General features: G+C 48.6%; 1 protein-coding gene across 4 annotated transcripts in view; it reads right to left on the bottom strand.

The window, feature by feature from the left end:
- The window catches only part of LOC125448201 (activin receptor type-1-like), a 116,618-nt gene that overhangs the window by 27,135 nt on the left and 70,756 nt on the right, over nucleotides 1–18,727 (bottom strand). For all 4 annotated transcript variants that reach the window (XM_059643307.1, XM_059643309.1, XM_059643310.1 and 1 more), the window contains exons 4-9: nucleotides 17,278–17,511; nucleotides 12,289–12,491; nucleotides 10,526–10,625; nucleotides 7,490–7,636; nucleotides 6,403–6,678; nucleotides 655–852 (exon numbers count right to left, since the gene is read on the bottom strand). In XM_059643307.1, the coding sequence (XP_059499290.1) occupies nucleotides 655–852; nucleotides 6,403–6,678; nucleotides 7,490–7,636; nucleotides 10,526–10,625; nucleotides 12,289–12,491; nucleotides 17,278–17,511 (1,158 nt within the window). The remainder of the gene's footprint in view (nucleotides 1–654; nucleotides 853–6,402; nucleotides 6,679–7,489; nucleotides 7,637–10,525; nucleotides 10,626–12,288; nucleotides 12,492–17,277; nucleotides 17,512–18,727) is intronic.

Below are 18,727 nucleotides of genomic sequence, written 5' to 3'. Positions count from 1 at the left end.
AGGTTAGGGTTTAGCTTTTATTCAAGTACAGGAGTACAGTGAAAAGTGCAGAATATTGCCATCCCTGGTGCCAGCTTAGTTACAAAGGTACCTCGGTACAAAATCTTGGGTATAAAAATAGAGAAATAAAGAAGTAAGCTAAACAATTCAACACTACAGTTCTTTTTAGTGTAAAGTAGAGAAATAAAGTTAGAAAGTAAACATTTCTTAAGGCTTCTGTTTGAATTGAGTGGCAGGACAGGTTTGACAGCTGAATGGTCTCATCATAGAATCCCTACAGTGTGGAAACAGGCTCTTTGGCCCAACAAGCCCACACTGACCCTCAGGGCATCCCACCCTGACCCATCCCCCTAATCTACACATCCCTGAACACTGCAGCCAATTTCCCATGGCTAATCCACCCTAACCTGCACATCTTTGGACTGTGAGAGGAAACCGGAGCAAACCCATGCAGACACAGGGAGAATGTGCAAACTCCACACAGCCAGGTACCCAAGGGTGGAATCGAACCCAGATCCCTGGGGCTGTGAGGCAGCAGTGCTAACCATTGTCCACCATGCCGCCCAGTGCCTTACCTTCTGTGTAAGGTACCCATCTTCTCCATGACTTTAATGACTGTTCCTGTAGCATTCTCGTAAGTTTGAGACCACTTACCATTCATCAAGGTTCTCCTTGCAATCTCCCACAGCACAAGACCGAACGCCCAGATGTCTGTCGCTTTATATGACTCGAAACTGTTGGTGCGGATTGTCTCGTCCAGCACTTCCGGGGCCATGTAACGCTTGGTCCCAACTTTCGGATTGTTTCCGATATCCAGGAAGTCATTATTCTGGGAGTGGATGACAGCTAAGCCTGGGGTGCGGTGAAGGAGAAAGATCACAATGAGTAGGTCAGCTGGACAAAGCATGGACAGGCACAGAGAGGCATAAAAAAACTAAGGGCCCGGTACAAATCACAATGATGAAGGAAGTGTTGAGAGAAAAATCCTTCGAGGAGAAAGTTGGGGGATTGGTGTTTGTGAACTGGCAGATCAGGGATACCCCCAGTCAGTGCCTGCTGCCAAAGCAGGCACAAGGATTGGGTCTGGTTTCTCACACCACATCTTCTGTGTAAAACTCCGACCAGCTCTGGCCCAACTCCCAATGCTGCTTCTTATTCAGGCAGGTCATCATCCTTACACATCCCGGTCCTACCCCATCCCACCATTCCCACTCACCTTAAACACCCTACACTCCCCAACATCTCCATTCCCCCCCGAGGAAAAACTCTCCACAATCTCTTCCTCTGTCCCATATCCCCTCAAACCGTCCCCGTCCCCGTCCCCGTTCCCCTCTCCCCTCCCCTGTCCCTGCACTATTTCCTTTACACCACTGTCCCCCTCCTGATACTCGCTGCTGATTGGCTACTGATTGTGTTCAGGCTTCTAAGATAATAAAATGTGAGGCTGGATGAACACAGCAGGCCAAGCAGCATCTCAGGAGCACAAAAGCTGACGTTTCGGGCCTAGACCCTTCATCAGAGAGGGGGATGGGGGGAGGGAACTGGAATAAATAGGGAGAGAGGGGGAGGCGGACCGAAGATGGAGAGTAAAGAAGATAGGTGGAGAGGAGAGTATAGGTGGGGAGGTAGGGAGGGGATAGGTCAGTCCAGGGAAGACGGACAGGTCAAGGAGGTGGGATGAGGTTAGTAGGTAGCTGGGGGTGCGGCTTGGGGTGGGAGGAAGGGATGGGTGAGAGGAAGAACCGGTTAGGGAGGCAGAGGCAGGTTGGACTGGTTTTGGGATGCAGTGGGTGGAGGGGAAGAGCTGGGCTGGTTGTGTGGTGCAGTGGGGGGAGGGGACGAACTGGGCTGGTTTAGGGATGCAGTGGGGGAAGGGGAGATTTTGAAACTGGTGAAGTCCACATTGATACCATATGGCTGCAGGGTTCCCAGGCGGAATATGAGTTGCTGTTCCTGCAACCTTCGGGTGGCATCATTGTGGCAGTGCAGGAGGCCCATGATGGACATGTCATCAAGAGAATGGGAGGGGGAGTGGAAATGGTTTGCGACTGGGAGGTGCAGTTGTTTGTTGCGAACTGAGCGGAGGTGTTCTGCAAAGCGGTCCCCAAGCCTCCGCTTGGTTTCCCCAATGTAGAGAAAGCCGCACCGGGTACAGTGGATGCAGTATACCACATTGGCAGATGTGCAGGTGAACCTCTGCTTAATGTGGAATGTCATCTTGGGGCCTGGGATGGGGGTGAGGGAGGAGGTGTGGGGACAAGTGTAGCATTTCCTGCGGTTGCAGGGGAAGGTGCCGGGTGTGGTGGGGTTGGAGGGCAGTGTGGAGCGAACAAGGGAGTCACGGAGAGAGTGGTCTCTCCGGAAAGCAGACAGGGGTGGGGATGGAAAAATGTCTTGGGTGGTGGGGTCGGATTGTAAATGGCGGAAGTGTCGGAGGATAATGCGTTGTATCCGGAGGTTGGTAGGGTGGTGTGTGAGAACGAGGGGGATCCTCTTGGGGCGGTTGTGGCGGGGGCGGGGTGTGAGGGATGTGTCGCGGGAAATGCGGGAGACGCGGTCAAGGGCGTTCTCAATCACCGTGGGGGGGGAAGTTGCGGTCCTTAAAGAACTTGGACATCTGGGATGTGCGGGAGTGGAATGTCTTATCGTACCAACCTCCGGATACAACGCATTATCCTCCGACACTTCCGCCATTTACAATCCGACCCCACCACCCAAGACATTTTTCCATCCCCACCCCTGTCTGCTTTCCGGAGAGACCACTCTCTCCGTGACTCCCTTGTTCGCTCCACACTGCCCTCCAACCCCACCACACCCGGCACCTTCCCCTGCAACCGCAGGAAATGCTACACTTGTCCCCACACCTCCTCCCTCACCCCCATCCCAGGCCCCAAGATGACATTCCACATTAAGCAGAGGTTCACCTGCACATCTGCCAATGTGGTATACTGCATCCACTGTACCCGGTGCGGCTTTCTCTACATTGGGGAAACCAAGCGGAGGCTTGGGGACCGCTTTGCAGAACACCTCCGCTCAGTTCGCAACAAACAACTGCACCTCCCAGTCGCAAACCATTTCCACTCCCCCTCCCATTCTCTTGATGACATGTCCATCATGGGCCTCCTGCACTGCCACAATGATGCCACCCGAAGGTTGCAGGAACAGCAACTCATATTCCGCCTGGGAACCCTGCAGCCATATGGTATCAATGTGGACTTCACCAGTTTCAAAATCTCCCCTTCCCCCACTGCATCCCTCAACCAGCCCAGTTCATCCCCTCCCCCCACTGCACCACACAACCAGCCCAGCTCTTCCCCCCCCACCCACTGCATCCCAAAACCAGTCCAACCTGCCTCTGCCTCCCTAACCGGTTCTTCCTCTCACCCATCCCTTCCTCCCACCCCAAGCCGCACCCCCAGCTACCTACTAACCTCATCCCACCTCCTTGACCTGTCCGTCTTCCCTGGACTGACCTATCCCCTCCCTACCTCCCCACCTACACCCTCTCCACCTATCTTCTTTACTCTCCATCTTCGGTCCGCCTCCCCCTCTCTCCCTATTTATTCCAGTTCCCTCCCCCCATCCCCCTCTCTGATGAAGGGTCTAGGCCCGAAACGTCAGCTTTTGTGCTCCTGAGATGCTGCTTGGCCTGCTGTGTTCATCCAGCCTCACATTTTATTATCTTGGAATCTCCAGCATCTGCAGTTCCCATTATCTCCTCACTGCTGATGGCCTATTCTCGCTGCTAATCGGCCATTGGTTGCGTACAGGCATCTTGCTGCTGATTGGCTATTGACTGCATATAGTCATCTCATTACTAATTGGGTATTGATTGCATACAGGCATCTTGCTGCTAATTGGCTATTGATTGCATACAGGCATCTTGCTGCTGAATGGCTATTGAGTGCGAACAGACACCTTGCTGCTGATTGGCTATTGAGTGCGGACAGGCACCTTGCTGCTGATTGGCTACTGAGTGCATACAGGCACCTTGCTGCTGAATGGCTATTGAGTGCGTACAGGCATCTTGCTGCTGAATGGCTATTGAGTGCGTACAGGCCTATCACTGCTGATTGGCTATTGGTTGCAGACAGGCATCTCACTGCTGATTGGCTATTGATTGCGTACAGGCATCTTGCTGCTGATTGGCTATTGATTGCGTACAGGCATCTTGCTGCTGATTGGCTATTGAGTGTGGACAAGCATCTTGCTGCTGGTTGGCTATTGAGTGCGTACAGGCATCTTGCTGCTGAATGGCCATTGATTATGTGCAGGCACCTTGCTGCTGATTGGCTATTGAATGTGTACAGGCGTCTTGCTGCTGATTGGCTATTGAATGTGTACAGGCGTCTTGCTGCTGATTGGCTATTGATTGTGTACAGGCATCTTGCTGCTGATTGGCTATTGATTGCGTACAGGCATCTTGCTGCTGATTGGCTATTGATTGCGTACAGGCATCTCGCTACTAATTGGCCATTGATTATGTGCAGGCACCTTGCTGCTGATTGGGCTTTGATTGTGTACAGGCATCTCACTGCTGATTGGCTATTGATTGTGTACAGGCATCTCACTGCTGATTGGCTATTGATTGCGTACAGACATCTCACTGCTGATTGGCTATTGATTGCGTACAGACATCTTGCTGGTGATTGGCTATTGATTGTGTACTTATATCTTGCCACTGATTGGCTATTGGTTGCAGACAGGCATCTCACTGCTGATTGGCTATTGAGTGTGTACAGGCATCTCACTGCAGATTGATCGCCAGTTAAACACAGATATCTTACTGTTATTTACCATGGTCAGCGTTCCTCCCACCAATGTTCGTTCGTGAGAGATGGCCTTTTTTTAACCCAAAATGTACATTTGGCAAGGGCACCTGCATCCTTGGCATCATTGTATCACTTGGGCAAGAATGAGGTCAAGAAAGAGACTGCATTGAAATAGCACCTTCTCGCATTTCGTAGTAATTAACCATGAGTTGTAATGTTGAGCAGCGTTTGATATGGAGACAAAATACATTTGCCATTTTGTGCACAGCAGCAATGAATGAGTGCTATTGTTAGAGAGATGGATGTTGGCCAATGCACCGACAGCATTACCTGATAGTCTCCAAACGGTGCTTGAGGATCTTCAGGAAATAGATGAGGCGCCAAAATGGGGAGACAGTGCTTTGATTTTAGCATTTTACCTGAGAGACAACAACTCTGAAGGGTCTCGGCCTGAAACGTCAGCTTTCCTGCTCCTCTGATGCTGCTTGGCCTGCTGTGATCATCGAGCTCCACACCTTGTTATCTCAGATTGCCCATTGCTCCCTTGCCATGACAATGTGTCTATGTCTGGAATGGGGCTTGAACCCACAAACCTATTGACATCATTTGGTCGGCAATTATGCCCAGAGTATTGCACACTCATCGCCAAGTGGTGAAAGAAAATTGCTGGTGCCTGGAAATCATTTAAAGACTGTTTACGATAGGGAGGCTATAGAGGGGATGTGAATAAGGAAAACTAAAACCACAAAGCCAAAATATATTCCTTTGAAGTGGTTTTGGACATTGTTAAGCAATGTGGAATGGTGTCACTCTGTTTCTGGACACTTTGATATTTCATTTTAGTGAATGGTAGAGCAGACCACTAGGCCTCAGGCTCAGGCATATAAGTTGGCTGAAGGAGCATCAACCATTGGAACGAGAGGGATTTAGCCTGTGCCCAGTCACTATTTTGTGACTCGTGCTACATTGTGCCTGTGAAGTGAGGGTGACGATTATGAGCGTGGACAGAATTCACTTACCAACATCCGCTCTCCTTATTGGCTAACGGGGAACCATGAGGAAAGGGAAAATGGCATGAGCCTCTCAATCAAAATTTGGCACTGTTCAGCTCCGCACATAATCCTCTCCCAACATACAGAGCTGCAGAATGATTGGTGTGGGCAGGGTAGCTCAAAACAGCAGTAACAACAGAGGGATAAGATTCATCAGGGAGTCTGGGCAGGATGGGAAGTTTGGAGGCTGGATCCTGTCAGACAGGATGATGCTTTTGTAGCTGCAAGGAGCGAGAGAGACTGGCTGAAACAGGAGCAGCACGAAAACTGCGCAAAAAAACCCCCCCAAAGAAAACAAAAACAGAAAGTGCTGGAGAAACTCAGTAGGTGTGGCAGCGTTTGTGGAGAGAGAAAGCACAGTTAACGTTTCGAATCCAGTGAACATTCTTCAGAGCGAAATGTCAGGTTAAAGAGTTATTAAAGAGGAAGGAGATTGGAACAGCTCAACTGGGAGTTGAAGATCAAGGAGAGGGCATGAAGTGAAGGGTAATGAAGAGATAATTGGACAGTTACTTGGATGCCAGTCCCTGAGGCAATGAAGGCTCACAGACAGAGGGAAGCTGGTTAGTCGATGTTACCTAGGTCCGCAATGCAGCACTGCTTGTTTTTCTTGACAAGAATGTTTCGGCTTTTCAGGTCTCGGTGGGCGATGGCGGCTTTGCCCGGTGTGCCGATGATTTCTGCGTGCAAGTGGACGAGGCCACTGATGATCGACAGGGCGAGCCTCAGGCAGCCCTCCGTGTCGACTGTATGACACTGTAGGTAGTCGTACAGTGAGCCGTTCTCGTGGTAGCGTGTTATGAGCCACAGCTGGGTACTTGAGTTCCGTGAAGTCATGTCGGAGGCGATGAATCCTGGAGAGAGGAAAGGAGCGGCTGGTTAGAACCTCACAAGGATCAGACAGGAGCCACTGAGCTCGAGAGGTTCATCAAGGTCCCAAAATGACGGCAAGCAGTGCAAAGGGAGCTCGATTCCATTCTGTACAACAATATTGAGCTTCACAGCACAGAAACAAAGGGAAATTCATAGGAATATGGACCAGGCCAATCGACACGGACAGGAATAAACGGGAACAGGGAACTGGCCAATTGACATGGACGGGAATAAACAGGAACAGGCCGATTGACACGGACGGGAATAAACGGGAACAGGGAACCGGCCGATCGACACGGATGGGAATAAACGGGAACAGGGGACGGGCCGATCGACACGGACGGGAATAAACAGGAACAGGGAACGGGCCGATCGACACGGACGGGAATAAACGGGAAAAGGGAACGGGGCGATCGACACAGACGGGAATAAACAGGAACAGGGAACGGGCCGATCGACACAGACGGGAATAAATTGGAACAGGGTACAGGGAACAGGGAACCTATCTGCACCTCCATCCGTCTTCTCTCCGCCTCGCCCTCGCTCCTTATTTATTTCAGAACCTCCTTCCCCTCCCCCATTTCTGATGAAGGGTCTAGGCCTGAAACGTCAGCGTTCTTGCTCCTCTGATGCTGCTTGGCCTGCTGTGTTCATCCAGCTTCACGCCTTGTTATCTCAGATTCTCCAGCATCTGCAGTTCCTACTGTCTCTGAAGTGATTGCATTTCCAGGATTGAGTGATGCGGAGAAAGGGGCCCCCCTCAGTCCCCTGTTGGGATCCTGCCGCACTTACCGAGGATATTGTCATGCCGCAGCAGCACTGTGTTGTAGATCTCGGTCTCTCGAAACCACGACTGTTCGTCTCTTGAGGAGAAAATCTTGACGGCCACATTTTCCCCCTGCCACACGCCTCTCCACACCTCCCCATAGCGGCCTTTCCCTAGACAGGGCAAAATAGGATTGGAAACTGGGTTAGAGTAAGAGAGACATGGGCCTGTGGGAAGTCAGTTCACTTTTCAATCAGAAACTGGGCCATACAGTGGGGCCCAACTTTGATTAGGTGGACCCAATGCCCACATAGGCACGGTGGCTCAGTGGTTAGCACTGCTGCCTCACAGTGCCGAGGATCTGGGTTCAATCCCACCCTCGGGCGACTGTCTGTGTGGAACTTGCACATTCTCCGCGTGTTTGCATGGGTTTACTCCCACAGTCCAAAGATGTGCAGATTAGGTGGATTGGCTGTGGGAAATTCAGGGTCCCAGGGCTACTGTGGGTCTGGGTGGGACTCTCTTTGGAGGGTTAGTGTACACTCGATGGGCCACGTAGCCTGTGTCCACACTGTAGGGATCCTATGAAAACAAGACTTGCTTGATTTTAACCAGGTCAGTTGTCAAAAGTGCTCCTGAACCTAAAGGTGAGGAAAACAATTGGGAAAAAGCTCACAACTCACACCCAAAAGGATTGGGCTAGGCTACGATGGCCCCCCTCTGACAACCATTGTTCATTCACCCCAGATTGGTAATGTGTTCAAGTCACCAGTGGGCTCCCAGTGCCCAGTGAGAAGCAGCACCAACAGCTTGGCACGGGCTGAAAGAGGATAGTTGCACCTCAGCATAATGGGGATCATCGGGAGACAGGGAGGTGGGGTGTGAGAAGGACTGTTTGATAGAAAATGACAGATAAGTAGTGCTGTTTGACCTCCCAAGCTGTGGAGGAGGGTTCTTTTCTCTCATAATGAATAAGGAATGTTCCCACAAATGGCAATGGCCATGAGGTCATGGAAGCAGAAGACTGTCATTCTTGAGACCCTTGAGGCACTGTGTTGTATAAGGGCCCGGAAGGGTTAATGCTGAAGAGCGCATTAAGCACCACTGAATGTGATGGTGTCACGTGGGCACGGGCAGGCTTGAATTTTGAAGGAGAAAGGGTGAAGGGGTTTGAGGCCTTTCCCAGCATCTCTGTAACAATGGCTATCTTCCCCAGTGTCACTTGTGCGCAGTTGTAATTGTACAATCAACCCAATTGGGTCTAGGACCACAGCAACCTCTTCTCATTGGATTACCAAATGGTTTTCCTCTCTCACACTTGATCTAAGAGACCCTTGTACATCCCAAACAGGAAAGAGAATGGTGGTACCACATCTACTGAATAGGTCTTATGCAGTGAGGAGCAGTGATGAAGACCCATGTAGTACATGCTTTACCCAGAGAATGCCTCCTCTCTCTAAAGCTAGTGGCAAATAAAGGGCATTTGCCTATCTTTATCAGTTGGGAATGAGCTTGTGGTGCAAAGTCTCAGGATGTTTCAATATCATTGGTTTAATTGATTTGACCTGATTTGATTTATTATTGTCTCATGCACCGATATATAGTGAAAAGTATTGTATTGTGTACTATTCAGACAAATCCTACCTTAGATGGGTGCAATCAAGTGTGGAGCTGGAGGAAAACAGCAGGCAGCATCAGAGGAGCAGGAAAGTCAATGTTTCAGGTCAGGACCCCTAAGGACCCCTTCCAGCTCCGTTCCTCCAGCTCCACACTGACTCGGACTGCAGATTCTGCAGTTCTTGTTACGTCCTGGCAGAAGTACATCAGGGTAGTAGGACAGAATGCAGAACATAGTTTTACAGCTACAGAGAAGGAGCAGAGAATGATCAACTCTATTATATGAGAGGTCTGTTCATCAGTCTGATAATAATGGGGAAGCAGCTGTTCTTCAATCTGTTGGCATGCGTTTTATTTATTCATCCACAGCATGTGGGTATCACTGGCTGTGCCAGCATTTATTGCCCGTTCCTAGTTGCCCCTTGGGAAGATGGGGGTGAGCTTCCTTCTTGAACCACTGCAGCCCTTAGGGAGGGAATTCCAGGATTTTGACCCAGCAACGCTGGAGGAATGGTGAGATATTTCCAAGTCAGGATGGTGAGTGGCTCAGAGGGGAACTTGCAGGGGGGTCACGTTCCCATCTTTCGTAGGCCTGAGTGCAAGAATTTAGAGGAGGCTGCAAGGGTGAATATTCCATTTTGAATTGGAAGAAAATGAATAGAATCCACAGAGCGTAGACTGTCTTCCTCAGGAAGAGTTGGTCAATTCTCCCCAGTATCCTCAGACCACTATTAATCTTCAGCCAACATCCCCAAAACAGATGATGTGATTGCTGTTTGTAAAATCTTGCTGTGTGCAAATTCATAGAATCCCTACAGTGTGGGAACAGGCCATGAAGCCCACGCTGATCCTCTAACCAGTATCCTACCCTATATTTCCATAAACTACATAACCTGCATTATTTCCCATAGCCAAATCTAACTAACCCACACATCGTTGGACTGTGGGAGGAAAGCAGAGCACCCAGAGGAAACCCGCACAGACTCAGGGAGAACAGTGCAAACTTCACACAGACAGTCACCCAAGGGAGGAATCAAACCCTGGTCCCTGGCGCTGTGAGATAGTAATGCTAAACACTTTGCCATTGTGGCTATCACTGGTGCTATTTTACTACAGTAGAAAATAATAGTTAACATTTTGGGGCACTGTGAGGTTCTGAACTATGTTATAAAAATTCATTCCCTCCCCCTACTTTTTACAGCACAAAATGAGACCGTTCTGCCTATTGGAGCTTTGCTAGCTCTTTACTAGAGTAGTCCAAAGGGCATCGCACGGACAGCCATGTTTTCTCTACACCATCTGATCTTAATGGGTTCTGAGTGCGCATCCTGATTTTGCCGAGCAATCGATTTGCAGTCATAACCTGGGGGGAGTTTGCAATCGAACTGTGAAACTCTGTTCACACAACTTCACGAGGGAGCGAACGTGAACTGGCTTGTACTGACCTACGCACTCTACCAGTGTAATCTGCCGGGCCACTGTTCTCTGGACTAGGAAGGGCAGCCCAGATCCACTCCCGGATGTGCAGGAATGATCAAACAGGTCCTAGGGTGAGACACGAAAAGAAATTGCTGTTATTTTTTTTGATGAGGACAGCTCTTAGTCGGAACTCGCGAGGACATTACTGCTGTCAGCCAGTATGCTTTTCAATTCTTAATGATCACGAGAGGAGCTTGTTAGTATAGTGCCTGCTCTCCTGTTTATCTACAAGCGCGTTCTTTCATCTGGCTACTACCTAGGGATTTAGGCAAGTTTGCAGATATTTTATAAGCATCTTTCATAGGATGTGGGCATCACTGGCAAAGTTAGCATTTGTTGTGCATCTGTAATTGCCCTCAAACAGTGTCTTGCTCAGCCATCGCAGAGGGCAGTTAAAGTTGACCCCATTGCTGCGATCTGGTGTGAGCCAGAGTTCCATCCCTAAAAGGGCATGAGTGAACCCCGCTAAAAATCCTCAGACAGCACCTTCTAAACTCACACAATCACTTCCATCTAGAAGGACAAGAGCAGCAGACATATGGGAACATCACTCCCTTTTTTCTGAAGAAGGGTCTAGGCCCGAAATGTCAGCTTTCCTGCTCCTCCGATGCTGCTTCATCCAGCTCTATACCTTGTTATCTCACCACTCCCTGCAAGTTGCCCTCCAAGCCACACACCATCCTGACTCAGAAATATATTACTCTTCCTTCAGTGTCGCTCAGAAAAATCCTGGAATTCCCTCCCTCAGGGCTTTGTGGGGTCTACTCACAGCACATGGACTGCAGTGGTTCAAGAAGGCAGCTCACCTCCACCTTCTCAAGGGGCAACTAGGGATGGGCAATAAATGCTGGGCCAAGCCAGAGATGCCCATGTCCCACAAATGAATAGAAAAATGTGTTTTTTTTAAAATTAGCTTTCAGTTCCAGACGTAGGAATGAAAATCAACCAGCCACCCTTGTGTGATTTGAGCCCATGTCCCTGTTGCATTTACCTGACACGCTGGATTACAACTGTACCACCGTCATCCCACAAAGGGGAGGGGGCAACCAGGCTTGATAATGATAAGTGCCATAGTTGACGGGCGCTGGTTTATTCCGAGGGTCACCAGGCCTCAGGCGAGGGGAGAGATTGAGGAGGAAAGTCCTTCATGGTAATCTCAGCTGCTGCCCTTTAACATCTCGTTTTAGTGTTTATTCAATCCATGCCTCAATATTGTGATTGAATCGGCTTCTAGCATGACATTTGGTCGTGGAATCCCGAATTCCATGGCGTTTTTATTTTCTGTAATTATCACTAAGCTAAACTATCTTTGATTATTACTAACAAGCCAATCTGGTTCACTCATGTCCTTCAGGGAAGGGAGAATGCCATCCTTACCTTGTCTGGGCTTACACGTGACTCCAGACCCACAGCCAATGCGGTTGACTTTAACTGCCCTCTGAAATGGCTGAGAGGGCCACTCAGCTTGAGGGGCAATTAGGGATGTGCAGCAAATGCTGGCCTAACCCGTGTCAATACTTAGTATTATTCTAACAAATAACCTTTCCTGATTTAGTTTCAAAGCCTTTTGGAATTTTGGATTCCTTTTCTGAACATCCCATTCGGCTCCTATGCTTCAGTGAATCAAACTTCTAGCTTCTCTTTCAAAATCTACGCCCTTTCAGTCCTGTCATGACACTTTTTCCACAGCCTGACTATTTTGTTGGTGGTGAAAAATGGTAAGACTTACAGTCAATGTGTTGTCTCCGAGCTCAGTTACTCGTAACACCTCTGCCTGGTTTTGTTTTTTGCTCTTCCTGAGCATTGAGACAATTTGGTATCTGCAGTACTTCTTGTAGATCAACAGCAATAAGATAACCAGGACTCCCAACACCACAATTGGAACTATCGTCATTGTCACATCACTGACATTATTGGATGGATTTGGAGAGTCTGAGGAAAGAATCATTGTAGAAGATTATAGAATCATAGAGCTGTACATCACGGAAACAGACCCTTCGGTCCAACTTATCCATACTGACCTGATACCCTAAATTAATCTAGCCCCATTTGCCAGCATTTGCCCTCTGTCCCTCTAAACCCTTCCTATCTATGTACCCATCCAGATGCCTTTTAAATATTGGAATCGTACCAGCTTCCTTCTCATGCTCTGGCATCTCATTCCACACATGCACCACCCTCTGTGTGAAAAAGTTACCCCCTCAGGTCCCTTTTAAATCTTTCCCCTCTCACCTTAAACCTCTCTAGTTTTGGACACCCCCACCCTGGGGAAAAGACCTTGTCTATTCACCCTATCCATGCCCCTCATGATTTTATAAACCTCTACAAGGTCACCCTCAGCCTCCGATGCCCCAGCCTATTCAGCCTCATACCCTGGCAACATCCTTATAAATCTTTTCTGAACTTTTTCAAGTTTCACAACATCCTTTCTATAGCAGGGAGTGCAGGAATGAACACAGTGTTACAATAGTGGCCTAACCAATATCCTGTACAGCCACAACATGACCTTCTAACTCCTATACTCAACGCACTGACCAATAAAGACAAGCGTACCAAACACTTCCTTCACTACCCTATCTGCCTGCGACTTCACTTTCAAGGAATTATATACCTACGCTCCAATGTCTCTTTGTTCAGCAACACTCCCCAGGACCTTACCATTAAGTGTATAAATCCTGCCATGATTTGCCTTTCCAAAATGCAGCGCCTCACATTTACCTAAACTAAACTCCATCTGCCACTCCTCGGCCCATTGGCCCATCTGACCCAGGTCCTGTTGTGCTGTGAGGGAACCTTCTTTGCTGCCCAATGCGCCTCCAATTTTGGTGTCAGCTGCAAACTTACTGACCATCCCTACTATGTTCACATCCAAATGAAAGATGTTGAGCTGAAAGAGGAAACGTGTACAATTGTCAGCCTTCATGAGGAGTAGACAGACCTCATAACACTGGAGGCCATTCAGTCCCTCTGACCTGTTCAATCAGACGATGGCTGACATGCAACTGAACTCTTCCTTTGCCCTGTAACCCTGAACACCCTTGCCTGTCAAAAATCTATCAATCCCAGTTTTGACATTTCCAACTGGTTTCACCCACCTTCAACAGCTTTCTGAGGGGAGAAAGATCCCCCTTGTGTGAAGAGGTGCCTGCTGTCATTGCCCCTGAATAGCTTTTTTGATGTTATATGCCCCCTTTTTCCTCAGGGCATCCCCATCTATCGCACGGGGAACTGGTTTCCTTTTATCTACCCGAACAACTCCTGTAATTGGCTCAAACACCGCAATTGTGTCCCTTTGTTCCTGCCGCTCCCACAAGAGGAAATGACCCTCACCAAGTCCCCTTAGGTGTTTCAATAAGATCACTTCTTACACTTCTAAACACCAAAGGCCTGGCTTGTCCAACATTTCCTCACAAAATAACGTCACCATCACAGGGGTCTGTCAAGTGGGGCGGCACGGTGACTCAGTGGTTAGCACTGCAGCTTCACAGTGCCAGGGACTCAGGTTTGGTTCCAGCCTCAGGCAACTGTCTGTGTGGAGTTTGCACGTTCTCCCTGTGTCTGTTCCAGATTCCTCCCACAGTCTAAAGATGTGCAGGTTGGGGTGGATGGGCCGTGCTAAACTGCCCTATTGTGTTCAGAAATGTGTAGATGATAGGGGCTATGGGTCTGGGTGGGATGCTCTGAGGGTCTTGTTGGGCTGAAGGGTCTGTTTCCACATTGTAGGGATTCAATGATGATGATAGAGCTGCTCAGATATGCTTCCTTTATGCATTTATGTTGTAAGTAAGGAGTCCAGAGTGATCTCACCAATGTCCTGTGCAACAGCAACCGAACAAAGCTAATTTTATATTTCGTTTGTAGAATTCCTACAGTGTGAAACCAGGCCATTCAGCCCATCCAAAGGGTATCCCACTCAATCTCTGTAACCCTGCATTCCCATGTCTAACCCACACAGCATGCACACCATAGCATGGCCAATCCACCCTAACCTGCACATCTTTAGACTGTGGGAGGAAACCCAAGCAAACTTACATGGACATGGAGAGAATGTACAAATTCCACACAGACAGTCACCTGAGGCTGGAATCGAACCCAGGTCCCTGGCGCTGTGAGGCAGCAGTGCTAACCCCTGAGCCACCGTGCCGCTCTAAACTCCCCTTGCATGAAATGGCAATGTTCCATTTGTCTTTCCATTCGCTTGCTGTGCCGTTGAACTGACCCTGCACTTCATACATGACCAAGATCCCACCGCACTTTACAGCTCTCTCCAATTGAACAACACACTGCATTTCTATGCTTCCTGCCAAAGTGAAGAAGTCCACATTTTCCCACATTGTACTCTATCTGTCAAACTGTTACCCATTCACCCAGCCAGACCGTGTCCCTTTGTCCCCTCACCACTTATTTTCCGACCTGTCTCTGTGTCATTTTGGAAACCATGCATTTTATCCGTCATCTAAGTCATTTTGTACGAATTGTGAATTGTTGGCATAAAGGAAGATGCAGCTTCAGCTTATTGAGTGTCTTTTGCAGCCTCAGGAAACCTAAACAGCACACCCCAGCCAAGTAGTGTTGGTTACAGGCTCAGGAAACCAGGCTGAGCTCCCCAGCTCTTCTAACCTGGCTCCCAATGCAACAAACTTTATGATATACACCATACGATGTAGGAGCAGAAGGAGGCCATTCAGCCCATCGAGTCTTGTCCGCCATTCAATGAGATCATGGCTGATCTGATCATCCTCAACTCCACTTTCCTGCCTTTTCCCCATAACCCTGATTCCCGTTCCTGATTGAAAATCAGCCTTGAATATACTGAATGACCCAACCTTGACAGCCCTCTGTGGTAAAGAATTCCACAGATTCACTCCTCTCTGAGAGAAGAAACTCCTCCCCATCTCTGTGTTCAATGGGTGACCCCTTATTCTGAGATTGTACCTTCTGGTCCTGGACTCTCTCACAAGGGGAAACAATCTTTCCACATCTCCCCTGTCACATCTCCTAAGAATCTTGTACGTTTCAATAAGGTCGCCTCTCACTCTCCTAAACCCCAGTGAGTACAGGCCCAACCTACTCACCACTCGTCATAAGACAGCCCTTCCACATCCAGGATCAGCCGAGTGAGCCTTCCCCGGATCAAAAACAGACATTTCTGGAAAACTTCAGCAGATCTGGCAACATCCGTGAAGAAAAAAATCAGAGTTAACGGTTCAGGCCCAGTGACCCTTCCTCAGGGTTCAGGGGCCCTAAACGTTAACACTGATTTTTCTTCACAGACGTGGACAGACCTGCTGAGGTTTTCCAGGAATGTCTGTTTTTGTTCCTGACTTACAGCATCTACAGTTCTTTTGATTTGAACCTTCCCTGGGCTGCCTCCAATGCCAGCCTATCTTTCCTTTGATTTGGGGCCTAAAGCTGTTCACAGTATTCCAGCTGTGGGCTGGCTAGTGCCTTGTATAGTTTTAGCAAAACCACCCAACTTTTATACTCCACTCCCTTTGGAATAAAGGCCAGCGTTCCATTTATCTGCCCTGTGACCCGCTGAATGTAATTGCTAGTTTATTGTGATTCATGGATGAGGATTCCCAAATCCCTCCGTTCTGTAGCTTTCTGCAGTCTTTCTCCATTTAAATGATATTCAGCTCCTCTATTCCACCTGCCAAAGTGCATAACCTCACAGTTTTCCTCACATTATATTCCATGTGCCTGGCTTCTTCCCAATCCCTTCACCTGTCTATATTCCCATACAGACTCAATGTGTCATCCTTGCATTCCCACCTGTTTTTGTGTTACCCACAAACCTGGTTATATTACATTCACTTTCCTCATCCAAGTCAGTAATATAGATTGTAAATAACTGTGGCCCCAGCACTGACCCCTTTGGCACTCCACTAGTCACAGGTTCTCATTCTGAAAGTGGCCCATTTACCCTAACGTTCTGCCTTCTATTAGTTAGTTAATCTTGTACCAAGGTTGTTATGAGCAATTTTTTTTTCACCCAGAGGGTGGTGGGGTTCTGGAATGCACTGCCTTGGGAGGGTAACCACGATCCCAAACCAAACTAGTCCCCCACCTGCCTGCTCCTGGCCCATGTCCCTCCAAACCTTTCCTATTGATATACTGATCCAAATGTCTTTTAGACAATGAAACTGTCCCTGCATCCACCACTTCCTCTGGAAGTTCATTCCATGCACGAACCACTCTCTGCATAAAAAAGTCGCCCCTCATGTCCTTTTCAAATCTTTCTCCTCTCATTTCTAAAAATATGCTCTTGAAGTCTTGAAAGCCCCTACCCTAGGGAAAAGAACCCTATCTGTGCCCCTCACAATTTGGTTGGATGAATACTTGAAATGTCATAAATTTTAAGGCTTCGGGCCTGATGCTGGATGAGCCGAGATAGGCCAGGGTTGATAGGCTGAATGGCTTCTTCTGTGCTGTATGGCCATGACCTGCTGTGTTCCTCCAGCATTTGCTCCTTTGGCAACAACTCCCCGCCCTCCATCCCATAGCCCCCGGGGGCGGCAAATTTCCGTGCACTTTCAGACAGAACCTGGCAAATGGCGTGCTGAAGGAGCCTCGAGCAAGTATAATTGCTGCCCCCCACCCTCAATCACCAGTGTGCTGGAACACCTTTTGAGGCCCCCTCCCAACAAATCCAGGCGTTATAACTGGACCGTTTCCTCCAAGCTGAAGAGGCAGAAAGGGACATGTGCAAACGTGCCTTTTTTGTCGTGCAAAGTGAGATTTTGATTGCAGAAGTTCCCTTTGCAGCACACCACTCGCAGACCAGACGATGATTGTTCACAGGGTATATCCTTATCCCGGTGGCAGCCCCTCCTCATCTCACCCGGAATCTCGCTGTTGACGGAGACAAAACACTGGAGGCCGGTACAAGTATTGGTGGTACAGTAGCCTTTCTCACAAACGCAATCAAACTCCATGGGCTCCTGCTCACCTACAAGCGAGAAATCGACAAAATTGCAATGTCATAATGGATCGTGACCATGGAAATGACAATGTAACTGATCAATGTTTGGCTGTGCGTTGCGAGCATGTGCGAGAACGCGCCTCAAACAGTCAATGAAAGGCACTTGAAAACAATTCGCAGGGACTCAGAGTGACAGCATCTTCATTCCCATTGGCTGACCACATAGAGAGTAAAGGAATAAAAGTCAAAATCCTGCAGATGCTGGAAACCTGAAGAGTCTAAACAGAAAGTGCTGGAGAAACTCAGTAGGTCTGGCAGCAGCTGTGGGGAGAGAGAGAAATAGAGTTGACATATCAGGTCATTTCTGAAGACAAGGCACTGGAATTGAACAGTAAGGGCATGAATTCTGTTTGTCTCTCTCTCTCCACAGATACTGCTGGACCTGCTGGATTTACCTATTATTCCCTGCTTTTACTGCAGTCATCAATGTCTGCTCAGCGCAGGTTCTGAACACGCAAAGGTTGTACAGCCAGACATCAGGCAACATGCCAGAAATTACATCTTCTCGCAGACTGTCTGATCAGGGCTCTAGCTACGAACTGCAATTACAACATTGGGAATATGGTCAGGGAATGGGGAACTTTTTAAAAACATTTCCTAGTTGTGTTAAAACAGAAAGCTGGAGAGAATCCAAGATAACAAGGTGTAGAGCTGGATGAACACAGCAGGCCAAGCAGCATCAGAGGAGCAGGAAGGCTGATGTTTCAGGCCTAGACCCTTCTTCAGAATTGCCAGTTTCCCTGTGAGTTAAACAGGTCTGGTGTAAGAGGCCAGTCACTTTACTGAGGGTTAAACAGATTGAAGTGCACTGTAAAAGCAATATCCTCCAGATGCTGGAAATCAGAAATAAAGACGGAAAGTGCTGGAGAAACTCGGCAGGTTCTTGCAGCATGTATGTGGAGAGAGAAACCGAGTTAATGACCCAAGTCCGGTATGACTCCTCCAAAGCTGATTGTGGGGCAGGGCTGAGGAGTGCGTGAATAAGACAGCAGGACTGATGTATGAAGAGAGACTAGATCACTTAGCACAATATTCACTGGAATTTAGAAAAATGAGGAAGGATCTTGCAGAAACTTAGAAAATTCTAGCAGGACTAGACTGGGTAAACAAGGAAAGAGGTTCCCAAAGTCTGAGGAGTCCAGACCCCGGGGGGTCAGTCACAGTTTAAGGATACAGGGAAGGC

This window comes from Stegostoma tigrinum, chromosome X, assembly GCF_030684315.1.
Source record: "Stegostoma tigrinum isolate sSteTig4 chromosome X, sSteTig4.hap1, whole genome shotgun sequence".
Classification (NCBI taxonomy): domain Eukaryota; kingdom Metazoa; phylum Chordata; class Chondrichthyes; order Orectolobiformes; family Stegostomatidae; genus Stegostoma; species Stegostoma tigrinum.
Note: the sequence above shows the minus strand (reverse complement) of the source record. Positions and strands in the feature narration are given on the sequence as shown.